The sequence below is a fragment of the Hermetia illucens genome, chromosome 3, assembly GCF_905115235.1.
Source record: "Hermetia illucens chromosome 3, iHerIll2.2.curated.20191125, whole genome shotgun sequence".
Taxonomy (NCBI): Eukaryota; Metazoa; Arthropoda; class Insecta; order Diptera; family Stratiomyidae; genus Hermetia; species Hermetia illucens.
Window position 1 is genome coordinate 92,610,998 of NC_051851.1, and position 13,732 is coordinate 92,624,729.

A 13,732-nucleotide genomic window follows, 5' to 3' on the forward strand; every position below is an offset into this window, starting at 1 on the left:
TTGTGGTCGAGGCATGTGGGGTATTAAATGAAAGGAAATGAAAGTGGGGTATTAACAGGACGTGATGAGTTCAATTTAAAAAAAAAAAAATTTTCCATTGATTTTGATTGAAAATACATCTGAAAGTATATGGTAAGAATATGAAATTCATATTCCATTTTACAAATTAGTAGCTGGTTTATATACCGCGGTGGGTCAAAGCCGCTTCCTTCTTGTATCATACCTTTCTCTTCTAAACGTCTGCTTTAGATGGGTATAATACACATTCTCGTTTTGTTAACATGTTGTATAAATAGAAGGGAAAACTTTGAAAACTGCTTTTACCGATTATTATTCAGCTTGTGTACTGAAAAGTCACTATTGTCAATACTATAATGAATTTCTAAAGGGTTTTTTTTTTCAAAACCACGGTTTTTGGGTTGTTTTATTATTTTTTGGTGAAATTTGTTTACTGTGGTTCATTCTATAGAGAATATCACGTTGATCGAAACCCGGTTTTTGTTTTTTTAGAGGTCTCGGTAACGCGAAATCAGCCACATATATGTATCCTTTAGTTCAATTTTCGTAAATAGTTATTTATGTACGCTTTTGTGCACTGGTCATAGCGGAAATATTCAAATGCCTTCCATCAATTTAGATGCATGCACGAGTAATAGATATGTTTGTTAAGGAAGGGTACAATATTTATGTTTTTAAAATGTCCATATGTATATCTTGATGTTTGGTAATATATGAAGGAATATCTTGTATTCTTTGCTATGTATGAATTTAAAAACGTGCTTATAAATTTCTTGAAATAAGATGAACACAATCCCGTTATACTTCAGGTTACCAGAATTTCAATGGCAACAAGAAATATCGAAACCATCTATAAACATCCCAAGTGCATGGTTGGCATAACTGAATTAACATATTTTCGATTCGATCCCTATTATTTATAAGCGTACCCTACCTTCCCGCCACTCTTCTCTTTTTAGTACATTCTTTCCGTTCTAAGAAATATTTGACGTGCTTTCCCCGTAACCGTCACATTTGACAGCTCGCGAGCCGTTTTCAATTTGAAATTCTTCCGATTTTCTGTGTTTATTTAGCCTTTTAAGAGCGCCGTTTGTATGAGCGAAGCGATTCTACTTTTTTGCGTATTTCAGGCTCTACCTACTTTCCGAGTGGTTACTCTAAAATGAAGTCCGACGACGAATTGCACGACTGCAGTTCAGTCAATGCGACCATTCTGGAATACTACGAGAAGTTTGGTAGAGACCGCCGTTTAGAGAAGTATCTGCGTTTACGGGAACCTATCGTCCGGGAAGCAGCTGAGCAAACAAAGCCAGTTCCTATCCTCACCGTAGCAAGCGATAAATTGGAAGAACAACCAGGAGCAGCCAAAGAAGCACCCGAGGAAAGTCCAGATGGAGCAGAGGAAATAAAACCCCCGCCCGGAAATGCCGTTGAAGGAGTCACCGATTCATCCCAGACAGATTGTGACGCGGTAAGATTGGTTTTAATTCGCAAGTCAACTTTTGATTTGTCCCTTAATTTGTAGCTGGAAGAAACACAGGATCCTGACGACAGTAGAACTTCGCGGCAAAGCAAGAAATCTCATGTTCGCCTTGAGTGGGACTCTCTGGGAGACGTTGGTTACAACAAGCCTGCTACGACTTCAGATAGGTCGGATCAAACCATAAAGACTCTGGAGAAAGACATTTTAAAGGAAATATTCTGCAGTAAAGAGAACCCAACGTCTGTTGGGCCCCCGACAGAGATTCCTTCTGATAGCACGAAACAGAAAGAGAAATGGCAAAGAACTTTGGAAACCATAAGGAAGAAGTACGACAGCCAGTTGCTGGACGCATCTGGAGCTATATCGATTCCCTTTAATACAGCTTCCTTCTCGGACCGGAGTACCCCGAAGCCAAAGATGAATAGGCCAAACAAAAGTATACAGACGAGCTTAGTCGGTATGGACTGCAAAGAAGTTCAGGTGAGTATAAGGGAGGACAGCACTTCGCCTTTGAAATCGACCTCGAAATATAGCACCTACTCAACATCCGTCGACAGTCAGAGGCCTGAAGAGAAAATGGGTTCCTCGTCGCAGACGGAATCTTCGATATTAAATGTTGGAGTTGACCCAGTTTGCAAGGCTCAGAACGAAATTGAATTAGGAATAAAGTTGCTTTGCTCGTTGATTGAGTCGAAGAATTTATCGGTGAGAAAGAAAAAATTGCTTGCGCGTAAGATTGTTTCCAAAATTAATCGAAGAACTGCCAATCGGAGCAGCACCAGCTCAGCTGATATGACAAAGTCGGATCGAATGAACAATAATCAGAAAGGCAAAATAGAAAGGGGAACGACCCCGTCAAAGGGCAGTTCCTCGTCGCAGGGACAAATAAAGCGAAATGAAATTGTGTCAGGTGGTTCGACTAAGACGCAAGACCTTCATTCTTCTAACACCTCGAACTCAACACGTGGAACTTCAACTTCAGAGAAAGAGACCTTGCAAAGGGGACCCAAAAGACAAACCGCAAAGTTGCAAGGTAAAGTGGGGAGCGTATCCTGTTCTCGTTCTGCAGAAAGCGCCGCGGATTCTATGAGTGCTTGGCTTGACCCAATGACCAAGTCTGAGTTCATTTACGAAAAATCTCATGCTGCCAGCGTTGTTCTTGTCAATAAGAAAGCCAGTGGGGATTTCGTACCCACGGTTCCTACCAAACCACATTCGGATGGGACTAAAACTGTTTGGGTAGATCAGAAAGGTGGTGGCGACTTCATTCCGTTGGGGCACCGCCGTCCAAGTGAAATATTTGATTTTATTACAAATGAACGAAAATCCCATTTGAATTGGATTGAGAACGAAATACGGCACTTGGAAAACCTCAAGCAGCTGCTCCTTTCAAACAGCAAGAAGCCTGCATTCGCTCCCCTTGGGAATAGTCAGCAAGTCTATGGAGTAACTACTAAACCGGTATTTCAAGAAAATGTATATGATAAAGTGGCGACCAGTTCGGACCCTTCTTTGATCCCATCGACAGCAAGAACTTCCCCCGTTATTTACCATGAAGCTGAGGTAATATCTGAGAAGGAAGCGATCAACCCTATCAAACTTTATCAGAGAATTGAAACGCGCCGGGAACATGAAATTTTGTACGACGACGTCAACCAGACGGGAAGAACTACGAGTCAAACGGCAAGAAGTGGAGGAAAAAGCGTTACGGTCGAAATCCAAGAAGAGAAACGGTTTCCAAAACGGAACTACCGCAACAAACATGCCGAAAAGCAGTTACGGTCGAAACTCGAGACCCCAACCGTCTGCACCAACGAAAATCTCGCAGAGTTTGTAAGAAGTCGCAAACAACAATTTCTGGAAAGGTGCAAGAAAAACTATACGCGTAAGACAGACTCAGAAAACTCCACCGAAAATGGACATTACTCTGAACCCTGCGAGAAGTCTACATCCAAACAGAAAGGAAGTGGAAGCGAACCATGCACAACTACTACTTCATCAAATTTCTTCGTCTCTTCCGAATCAATATCTATCCCTGAAGCAGTTACATCTTCCACGACAACAACCACGCACCAGTACGACCATCGCACTGGAATTGGCATACAAACCACTGAATCACTGCTTCAGACGAAAAGGATTCTTAACAAAGATGATGGACCCACGATGAGGACTTATCGCTTCGGACGAAATAAACAGACGCAAACGAAACCTCAGTCGCTTGCATATGTCATCCATTTTGAGAGTTCTTGCCCTTCTGGATCTTCAGCTGAATTTACACTTCGAGACTATTTGGAGCGAAGACGACCAGATTTCATGGAACATACAAATCAGCGCTGCACAATTTTGAGTAAACTTCGACATCTTCGGAAGGAACGCGACAGGCAAGTGCGAGAGATCATAGAAAACACATCGATAACATCAATCCCCAGAAAATTGAAGGAACTTCCGCCTCCACCGACAAGTATGTTACGCATTTCTCACTTTGAATTACGTTTTTTTCATATTATGCCAAAAGCAACCAACTTTTTATTATTTCCGGAAGAAGTTTTTCCTGAGAGTGCAATGGCCCGTCAGACTAACTGGCTGGTTTTGTATAAATACAGGTGAAAATTTTAAAAAGACCCTGCTGTGTTAAATAGCACTAATGCCTGTGATTTGCACCCACTAAAACCATTTCCACGCTTGGAGTGTTTTTGATAGTATGTAGTTATTACGGCGTTTTGCGCAATACAATTCGCTTTTCAGCATCTTTTCTACATGGTGTGGGGTCCGATGTCTGCGTTGAGAGGGTCTTCCAGTCTTCTTCTCTCCTCCAGGAACGTCGAGCAAGGCAACATAATGTGGCCCGGGTCTCTTCGGGATCATTCCACCTTGGCTACCATTTTCTATACAGTTTCTTCCTAGTGGCTTTTCAGAAGTCGGCAGTCACCACGGACGGATTCGAGACAGTGCGTCTCATTCGCTGGAAGACCCAAGCAGATTGCTTAGTCCCGTGATGATATAAATTGTTTCTCCCTTGAATAATCCAAGTGCACCTTGAAACTGAACTTGGCATCGATCATCACTCTCCAGAGATTTAATAGCCGGTTTTGAGACGATCTCATAATCATCAACCTCGATGTTAACAGTATTGCTTTCCCTGCGATTGGTACAGAGGAACGAGGTTAGATATTGTCTTCTATTTGTAGTCAAGCCTAAAGTTGATAGGCCAGTAGCTTACTCCAAATTACAATTTTTATTTTGCAGTGTAGATATATATTTCGGGAGTAACTTACCCCCCTTCATCAGTACAAATTGTAGTTCGGAGTAAGCTGCTGGTCTATCAACGGAGGAGAGACCTTTTCCGTATCTTCAGCCGCTATGTCTAGTTTACCTATTCGTAATCACGTTCGCTGGCCTGGCTTTATCTCCATAAAATTCCCCATTCCCGATCTTTCGCTACTCAAATATCGCGTGGTTGTCTGCAAAACAAATCGACGCTACCTCTTTTAGTATGCAGAGGCCAACCACTCCATCGTGCATGATGTTGGACAACGCGGAGCCCCGATACGGAATCTTGAAGAATATCAGCTGTCGGAATGTATTCTTTCGACCTGGCATCCGTCTCGTAACAAAAAAGTCTCTCCGAAAGGTAACTTTTCATTATCGGAGCCAATAGCCAGAGATATCCATTTTAGTCGAAGTACATTTCTGACATCTAACGATCTCGCCGAAATTTATACTGTTGTTCTGATAGACCATCCGCAAAGTCAATGAAAGGCAGCAGTCTGTTGCATATCAGCGTCTCCAAAATCTCCAAAGTGTCTGAAAGGCAGATATGGCAATGTGAAGAAAGCACATATAGACTTAGACGTTCCACCAGTAATTCATTAGTCTGTTGCGATGCATTCCTCCTTCGGCCGTGACCTCCCAACGCCTCAAGGAATGTCTCATCCTTCAAAGTCCAGGAAGACCAGCCAACCATTCGGGCTTTTTATGGTTTTGGGTGAAACATAAGGATGCGAGGGCGCAAAATGTGTGCCCCAAAAAGTGCAACAAGTCTCGTTCTCAGAACCTATCCAACTGAAAAATCTGAAAAAAAAACAAAACAAAAAACACATTAGGCATCTGTCTAAAATCTAGTTTCCGAAATACATCATTCCGATACCTGCTATGAGATGTATTTCGTGACACAATTTTGGAAGTTTGAAATAAATACAACTGTTATTAACAAAGCTATAGAAGAAAATTTTGTATATTAAAGTGAAACGTGTATGACGTCATAATTTTTTTTTTATTTGTATCATAAAAAGTGAACTCATGTGAACGGTAGAGTTTGGAGTTAGTAAATACATATGTATATCTCGGAATATTTTGAATTGAAGGTATATATGAATGGGAAAACGTAAATAGAAAAATGCTCACACAAAACCTTTATACCCGAAGTGTCCGGTTTCGGGCATGTTTATTATCAGTTCGATTACTCCGCTTCTAATGTCGAGAGGCATCTCAGTTCGCCGATGGTGTTCTCGGAAGCGCGATGCAAATCCAGCGTTAGTTAGTACGACATCCAAAGCCGCAGAGCTTTCGATTAGGCTTTGGCCTCTAGTGTTCAGGCCTGGCTTCTGCACTCGAAGGCCTACCCGTTGAATCGACTCGATCTCTAGCGTCCAATAAGAAACTGTCTAATATCTACTTATATAGTGCTATTGTGGCATAGATATGGACACCGATGATTTTTGCCTTACAAAACCGACTCATAGGAATTCATTTGTGAACATTCAGCTTTCGAATGGGCTGCGTCGCATTGGTTCGCGATAATTTGTATCAACCTTATTTACCGGTGCGGTTCATTTTGCCAGACATCTGCTTCCACTTACAATCTGCCGGTCAGCTACACCCCACCTCCAATTTTACAACATACATCATGGATCCCCGGTACAATATTGATTGTTGCGTGCTGCTGCTGCATAGTGTCCAAAATCAAAACGGCCTCTCCCTACCGGCCTACCTTTTTATTTTACCGGTTGTAATCGATTTTATCGCTGTGGCAAACAAATACTATCTGCGTACATCCGTAGACTTTCATAATCTTTTAGGTCGTGAGAAACCGCCTACGTTCACGGCTGTTTTCGCCAGCCTTCTTCGGTGAGGAGACATTTTTCTTTTTCGCAACTTACTAAGTTACCGAGTACTCAATGTCACCTTCTCTATTTCGTTTGCTTAGTTTCTGGCTGTTTTCTTTTCCATTTATTGCAACGATTTAATAATCCTTATCGAAGCGCGGATGTTTTGGTAAATATTCCGACTTTTCTTAATGAACTCACCGGATCCAATTATACGTTGCTTCTTGGAATTAGTTATAGCCCCTTGGTTACTTTTACGACAATTTTTTTTCCTTTTTGCTGATTTTTCGTAATTATACCATAATCTTTCAAGCTCGTTTTTTATACCGCTTGTGGTATCGCTTACTGTAACTCACTTTATTCGGTACTCAAGCATTAATAGAATAAACGTTTGCTTACCTACATCCGCTTTGGTTATAAGTGGAGGTGGAAATCGAGGCGATGTCGTGCCAGGTTTTAGATTAACGCCACTCCTGTATTCAGGCGCTAATTTACTTCGACGAATTTTCTGATATTTCAATGGGTCGAGCACCCATTATCAAAGTTTTTTGCCATCTTTTATACAACTCACATGCTCGTCAGAAAGATTTTCTGCCATTCTTTCATGAAAGCGGTACGCATTCAATAGAAACTTATAGTGATCAGTCCTGCGATGACGTACACCCTCTCACTGTTTTTGGTGTAAATGTACTGCACACTGCACTGTACTGTGTGTCAGTCGATCTTGGCTTGATAAGTTTCACAACAGTTTCCTTGCTATGTCTAACATACTGACCTTAAAGGACAAGAACGTCTCTTCTAGTTCCTTTACAGTGAGCAGTTTGACCATTTGAAACCACAATTTGGTGGTATTTTTGATTTCTGTCTCCTGTGTGTTCGTGATTACAACCATTTGGAGGATAACCTTTACCTCATACCGTACTTAAAGCTCTAGCACTCATCGTTCATCCATAATGTCAACATTTAGCTTTCAATTAGCCAATTGAACAGGTCCTAAGCATCCTCCAAATGGTTGAGGTTGATTTTTCCTTAATCTGAGGTGCCCCGATAGCGGTTAAGTCCTCTCTCGGTGCCGAAACCATCTTTTCCTTCTCGTCTTGCATTTACGATTCTGTCACCGTATCAGTCATTCCGCCAAAAACATATCCTGTGTATATTTTCTCTACCTCAGCCCTCTTTTCCTGTACGAAGGTTCTTTCCACAGATTATCAGAAGTCTTAGCGGTATTGTTCCTCTCTCTTCCTTCCATTCTCTGTGGCGACTTTAATCTTCCCATGTTGTCTTGGTTTACCACTCTCGACTTTCCTTTCTTTCGCAATACCTCCTCCCACCCTTCCTTTCCTTTATCCACTTTCATGAACACCATGCCACCCTCGAATTCAACCTTTTCAGAATCATCATCATCAGAATGTGTTCTCTAATCTTCCTCTGCGTTGCTTTCCAAATCTCATCATGCCCCTCCTACGTTTCTCCTGACGTGCATCATCCTGCTCTCGAGTTTGATGACCAGATCATTCAACTCCACTCTCCTGTCGTACGGAAACCGTAATTTCGTAAGGTGAATTTCGAAGATCTGAGCTCAGCCCTGGCGACAATCAGCTGGGCCGCCCTCCTTTCATCATTAACGTTCAACCAAGGCCATCCTCCTCTCGACCAAGTTCTTTAAAATGCTTTTGAATCTCCTTTTTTGTTACGTTGCCTTCTCCCCCAAGACCCTATGCTCTTATCCAGTCTGGTTTGTCACTAAAGTCCACAAAAAGCTTCGTCAAAAACTTACTCCTAGGAAAAAACTTCTTAAGTCCAAAAAGGAATATCTGGTCAGTGTTGAAGTCTCACTGGGGTCCGAAAACCTCAAACCATTCTGGTCTCATATTCGCAACTCCCGCAATCCCGAACAGCTAACTCCTCTTCCTGTGATTTATGTATCTGCCGTTTGTTGTGATTTATTCTGCCGCTACTCTTCCCCCCTTACCACTGGATGCAATCGGCATCGTATCTCCTGCTATTTCCCTCCTTACCCATTTATTTATTGTCATTAGTAACCATAGGGCCAACGTTGTCCTTGGTCGCGACGCTCTTCCTAATCTTTTTTAGTTAAAACTGGTCAGTCCATCTCCCTTCTCCATCTTCCTGAGTATTACTGCTCCGTTCCTCCTGCTCCAAAGAGCAATAAACTTTGTTAAATGTATGTCAACTGTCTCCATCCTGCTCGATTCCATCAACCTTGTGCCCAAATATGTAAATTCACAGCAGGAAATCAACATTAAATCACAAGATATTTTCATCCAAACGCACCTCCCTAAGCGTTCCCATATCACATGTAACATGGCTTACCTCTCACTTTTCCAACCGATCTTGCTGCGGCTCTTTTCATGGCTTCACATCCCTCCTATGTCGACCCACAAGGCTCTTTCTGGGTCCTCTATTATTTTCAGTCTTAATCAATGACTCCTTCCCCTTGCTTACTCTATGTTGGCGGCCCTAAGCTGTTTTCCGCTATATCGTCGCCTATGGACTGTGCTTTCCTTCAATCAAACCTAGACTGGGGTTTGCTGGCGCTCTGCTAATGGGTTAGCCCTAAGCGTCAAAAAGTGCCACTGTCTGCTGCTCGCTGAAATCATCAGGCACTTGCTTTTCCTACGCTCTTGACGGATATACCTTATCAAATAAGAACTAAATTCACGGCGTCTTCATTTTATATGAATGCGATATCAGTTCAATGCCGATTTACAATCGATGTTGATTAGGTTGATATGTTCCATTTTCGGTAAACAGCCTGCTTTACAACTACTCTACCTGTGTCTAGTTCCATATTTGCATGTTCATTCCGTGATTCGCGGCCGATTGTTTTCTCTCTACCAAAAATGTCGGACACCGGGAAAGTGGTTGTTCCAGATGTTCATATTGAATCGAGAATTTTTTCAAAAAGACAAAAGATGAAAAAGTTAGAATCTCTGATTTTAATTTTCAGAATCCACGCGAGTTTTTGCAACACGCGAAATGAAGGCCATTACAAAGCAGAAATATTCGCAGCTTCCTGAGGTGGTGGAACGAAGTCGACGGCTCAAAACTGAGAAAACCAAAAAATCAAATAGGATCATAGCTGACGTATTTAATAAGGTATGAAAATCTGAGCCACGGCTTAACAAAAACTAACCCAATGATATTTTCACAGAGAATACAGCAACGTGTTCGCAAAGGAAAACTGAACTTAGATCATAGTATGACAGTGATTTAGATTTTCAGAACAATATACATATTTTCCTTTTTACTTAATTCGTGTTTCTTTTTCCAAGACCGCATGGTTACATGCGTGTGCTGCTCATGATGTTACCAATATTGGCTGCGAAGTCTTTGTACGTGCCTGGCCTCTGCACGACACTTTTGCCTTTAGGTGGAAATATCTTCCTCTCGATACGTGACGTTGTCTTTTGAATTGAACCGTCCGGCAGAACTTGTAAGTTGACTAGAAAACAAAGGTAAGTATTGATTTCCGTTGCAAGTAATATCAGAAGCATATCTACCATTACTATCTATCTGTACTTGTGATGGTTTTTCGCGGAGCGATTTATCCAGCATTCTTCGCACCATTTCTAAAATCGAAATATATTGGTGATTCTATGAAAAGCGCAACGCAGTTTTCGGCCATTGCATACCTACTCTTTCCGGATTGAGAGATACAATTGGTTCCGATATTTTTGGGGGTTTCATATAGGACCATATGCGCATTTTGAACTCATCGCCAGTCAATTTCTTGACCGGCCCGTCACCACTGTAATCTGCAATACAAATACTGGATGGGTTTTGCCTAAAAGAGACCGCTGGTGCGACACATTTTACACGACATTTCGGGCACCGCCGTGTACGCTGCATTTTATTACTAATTTGACTTTTCTAAAAAAGTAATTTGTAAATATGCAAATGAATTTGGTTTGCCAAAAAAATTGAAGTTAGGAACAAAGGAGCGTTAGGCGGAACGATGTATGGTTACTATGTTAAAATTTTATAATTGGACCAAAGTTTTTTTTGTGCCTTCGAATATCCATGGAGTCTTTTGGATCACTCAGTGCACAAATGTACGTACTTCGTTTGTGAATACCGTTTAAATATTATTCGCAATCCTGCAAGATCGGATAGACCTGCAATCCCAGAAGAGCCCCTAAGCAGAATATGCGATTGATCTTCCTTCTCTTCAGCCTTTTCCCCGTTCACAAACGGGGTCGGTTCATCGTGATCAGTTTTTGTTTTATCAAAAGGGTAATCACGAGGCTTTCATTTGCCCATCTAGAGTATCAAGCCACCGTTGTTTTGGCCTTTTGGTCGATTACTTTTACTTCGATGTTCAGAGCAATCTTGGCGCGCGAATCCTCGATATGATATCCTTATTTCGAATGTGATTAAAACGTATCATGGCACTAGCCAAACAAAACATCTTCGTGTCCTTTACCGCAAAACACCGTTAACTGTCTTTTATAGTCGGCCAGGACCATAGAGGCCGATAGGGCGGACGACATTGCGGTATATGCACGCTTTGCTTTCTATGAGAACTGTAGTGTTTGTTTGACATCGATACTATATCTTGCCTGCTCGAAAACGCATTTCAACTGTCGTTTTGCTGATTTCATAGCCAGGCGTACGGGATGCAGGTCTCCAAAATGCGGCATCGCGACAGGAATAACTTCATCCTTTGTCAAATCGGCGTTTTGTGAGGTAGACATGATCGCCTGTTGCATTTTCTTTATCCGTTAGTATTTCTGCTTTTGGAATACCACTCTCTTCTTGCCGTGAATTAGCTAAAAAGACTTACCATGCAGACGTTTTGTTTTCATATGCCCGTTTGTTGACTTTTAGACATTCGTATCTTAAATGGGATTTGGCATGGTCATCAATCAGGGGAGGAGGGGGGGATACTGATGGGTCCGTATTACGTATGACCATCTCTCGGTAGGAGAATTGGATGTTTAGGATCGTTAGAAATATCTGCATTGCGTAATGTTCACGAATGCGTTTGGTTCTTTCTTCAAACCGGTCATATTTTTAGTAAATTTTGCATGTTGGAATAAATACATGCCTCGAAATCAACTTTTTTTGTTGCCCAGGACTTCGCAGGTTTGTTTCTTTGACTTGATGTAACCCAAATTTCAAGATTGCTCACTGAGTTTTCGTACTTTAGCAACATGGTTTGTAGTATAGTTTCTAATTGCGAGACTTCTTTCTTAATCCACGCCAATGCGATCGTGGAGTTAGCAGCAGTACACAGCAGCGTCGATGTTACTAGATGTCTCATAAAATCCGTGAAGCTCGCATTGATGCCCTTTGGTATAATAGATCCATCGGGAAATTCGGATGAATTCTAGGACCGTTAACTCCACCTCATACCGCTCCAGTGTGCCGGAATTTCGTTCCAACCAATTTCGGACTGCCAAATCATCTGAATCAAAATTTTTGTCGTAGACAAAAAGGGGAGGCTCTATTTGCCAGTTTTCTTAATGGATCGTATTCGTGCGAATATTTTGTTCGAGGATTGAGGGAGCTCAGAGTCTGCATCCACTTGATGACAGACCGAGACAATTGGGAAATAATTCTTCAACTCTTCTGGTCCATGGGCGCTAGTTTTTCAAAAAAGGTGATTGACGGTTTCGTCCAGTGGAAGAAATTTACTTCCAAATTGGTCCGGTCCGTCATCAAGTAGATGCGGACTCTGGACTCCCTCAATCCACAACCTCATGTTTGCCAAGGAATTTCCGGATTCCACGCCCCAATAGTATTTAACTTATATGCGCCGTTAGCTGCTTTCAATTTTACCTCCAAATGAATCGGGTGTAGATTTAGGATAGCTTCGAGTGCCGTGGTCGGTGTACTACTCATTGCTCCGGTAATACTTAGGCAACCGAGTTTCCGAATCTGCGTCAGCAGTTTCCTGCTATTTGCAAAGTTCAGTCTCGACCATGTATACATAAAAATGGGTTTTATTATGGATGTATATATCCAATGAATCCGTTTTGGTGAAAGTCCCTAGGTCTTATCTACCAAATGTGGATTATATGCAGTGATGCATTCAAGCTTCAACTTGCCGATAATTATTACGGCTAGATCGCCGAATATGTAAACCCAGGGCTCCATTCTCATTGTTACTAGAGCAGGAATAATGCCATTCAGACCCGCAGACTTATATATATGGTATGAGTTAAATGTCCATTTCATTGAATGGAATGAAATGGACAGGAAGTTGAAAAGTGCCCTTGTCGTTATCCTTTGTTTTGCCAAATTCGCTTTTCACTATGATGTTTTACCCTTCTTTGGCATCTTGCTAGTTGTGATCATCTGGGTTGTTTTCCCAATTCCAGCAATGGATTTCATTCATTCATACTCTCCACTCTCTGACAAGAGCCTCAATGTTAGGGGATGTCATCGTGATGCCGATCACCTCTTGTCTGACCACGTTGAAAAAGGTGGGATCATTGCCCAAACTGAGTATCTGCAAATCGGTTTCTACCACATACTTCAGAAATCTCGTTCCTCCTCATCTCGTTCATGCATTGATGTTGGAACATTCCCAGCATATGTGGTGGTCGTTAACATCACATCCTGCTATTATTCTCATGCCCTTACTTTTGGCATATGAATGTTCCACTGAATAAGTTCAGTCATTAAAGCCGACAATCGGGTGCGACTTCTGAATTATTTCAGTCAAGACTGATTGGCATGAAATGTTGGGCGGGGTAGAGGGTGGTAAGAAACAAAAGTTATATAGCGCCAATGTGCGTGGGGTGTGGCACTCCTCCTCCGGGGTGGATTTTTTTCGAAATAACCACAGAAATCGATTAAATGGTCGATTTTAAACAAAACATGTTGAGTAAAAATGTACATACAAGTAGTGGTTTTCGAGCTATTCATGTTCAAACATGTTTTTCATCGAAAAAAATGTATGTTTTTCAATGGTTTTCGAATTTGAAAACCATGCATTTCATGCATCACTTATTTCATGATATTAAGCAGAAACAAAGCATATTAAATAACAAAAAGAGTGGATCTTTTTATTTTTTTGTAGGTACAATGAAACGTACATGGACAGGGTTATGGATCGTCAAACGAAATTCGTAATGTTAAAAAAAAATAATACTTT

At 41.5% G+C, this 13,732-nt stretch overlaps 2 protein-coding genes across 3 annotated transcripts; one reads left to right on the forward strand and one right to left on the reverse strand.

Annotated features, from left to right (window-relative positions):
* Positions 1–1,039: 1,039 nt before the first annotated feature.
* On the forward strand, positions 1,040–9,864 carry LOC119652985. Its single transcript, XM_038057408.1, has 4 exons — positions 1,040–1,489; positions 1,544–3,962; positions 9,578–9,726; positions 9,782–9,864. Exons 1-4 carry the CDS (start codon positions 1,181–1,183, stop codon positions 9,842–9,844), a joined length of 2,940 nt encoding a protein of 979 aa, XP_037913336.1. The 5' UTR covers positions 1,040–1,180; the 3' UTR covers positions 9,845–9,864.
* LOC119652986 lies at positions 9,699–10,582 on the reverse strand. 2 transcript variants are annotated; one of them, XM_038057410.1, is made up of 3 exons: positions 10,267–10,582; positions 10,131–10,199; positions 9,699–10,072 (listed from the first exon to the last, which is right to left on the reverse strand). In XM_038057410.1, exons 1-3 carry the CDS (start codon positions 10,325–10,327, stop codon positions 9,912–9,914), a joined length of 291 nt encoding a protein of 96 aa, XP_037913338.1. In that variant the 5' UTR covers positions 10,328–10,582; the 3' UTR covers positions 9,699–9,911. The 2 variants fall into 2 exon arrangements, with proteins under 2 accessions (XP_037913338.1, XP_037913337.1); XM_038057409.1 differs by having other exon boundaries at positions 10,263–10,582.
* Positions 10,583–13,732: the final 3,150 nt, after the last annotated feature.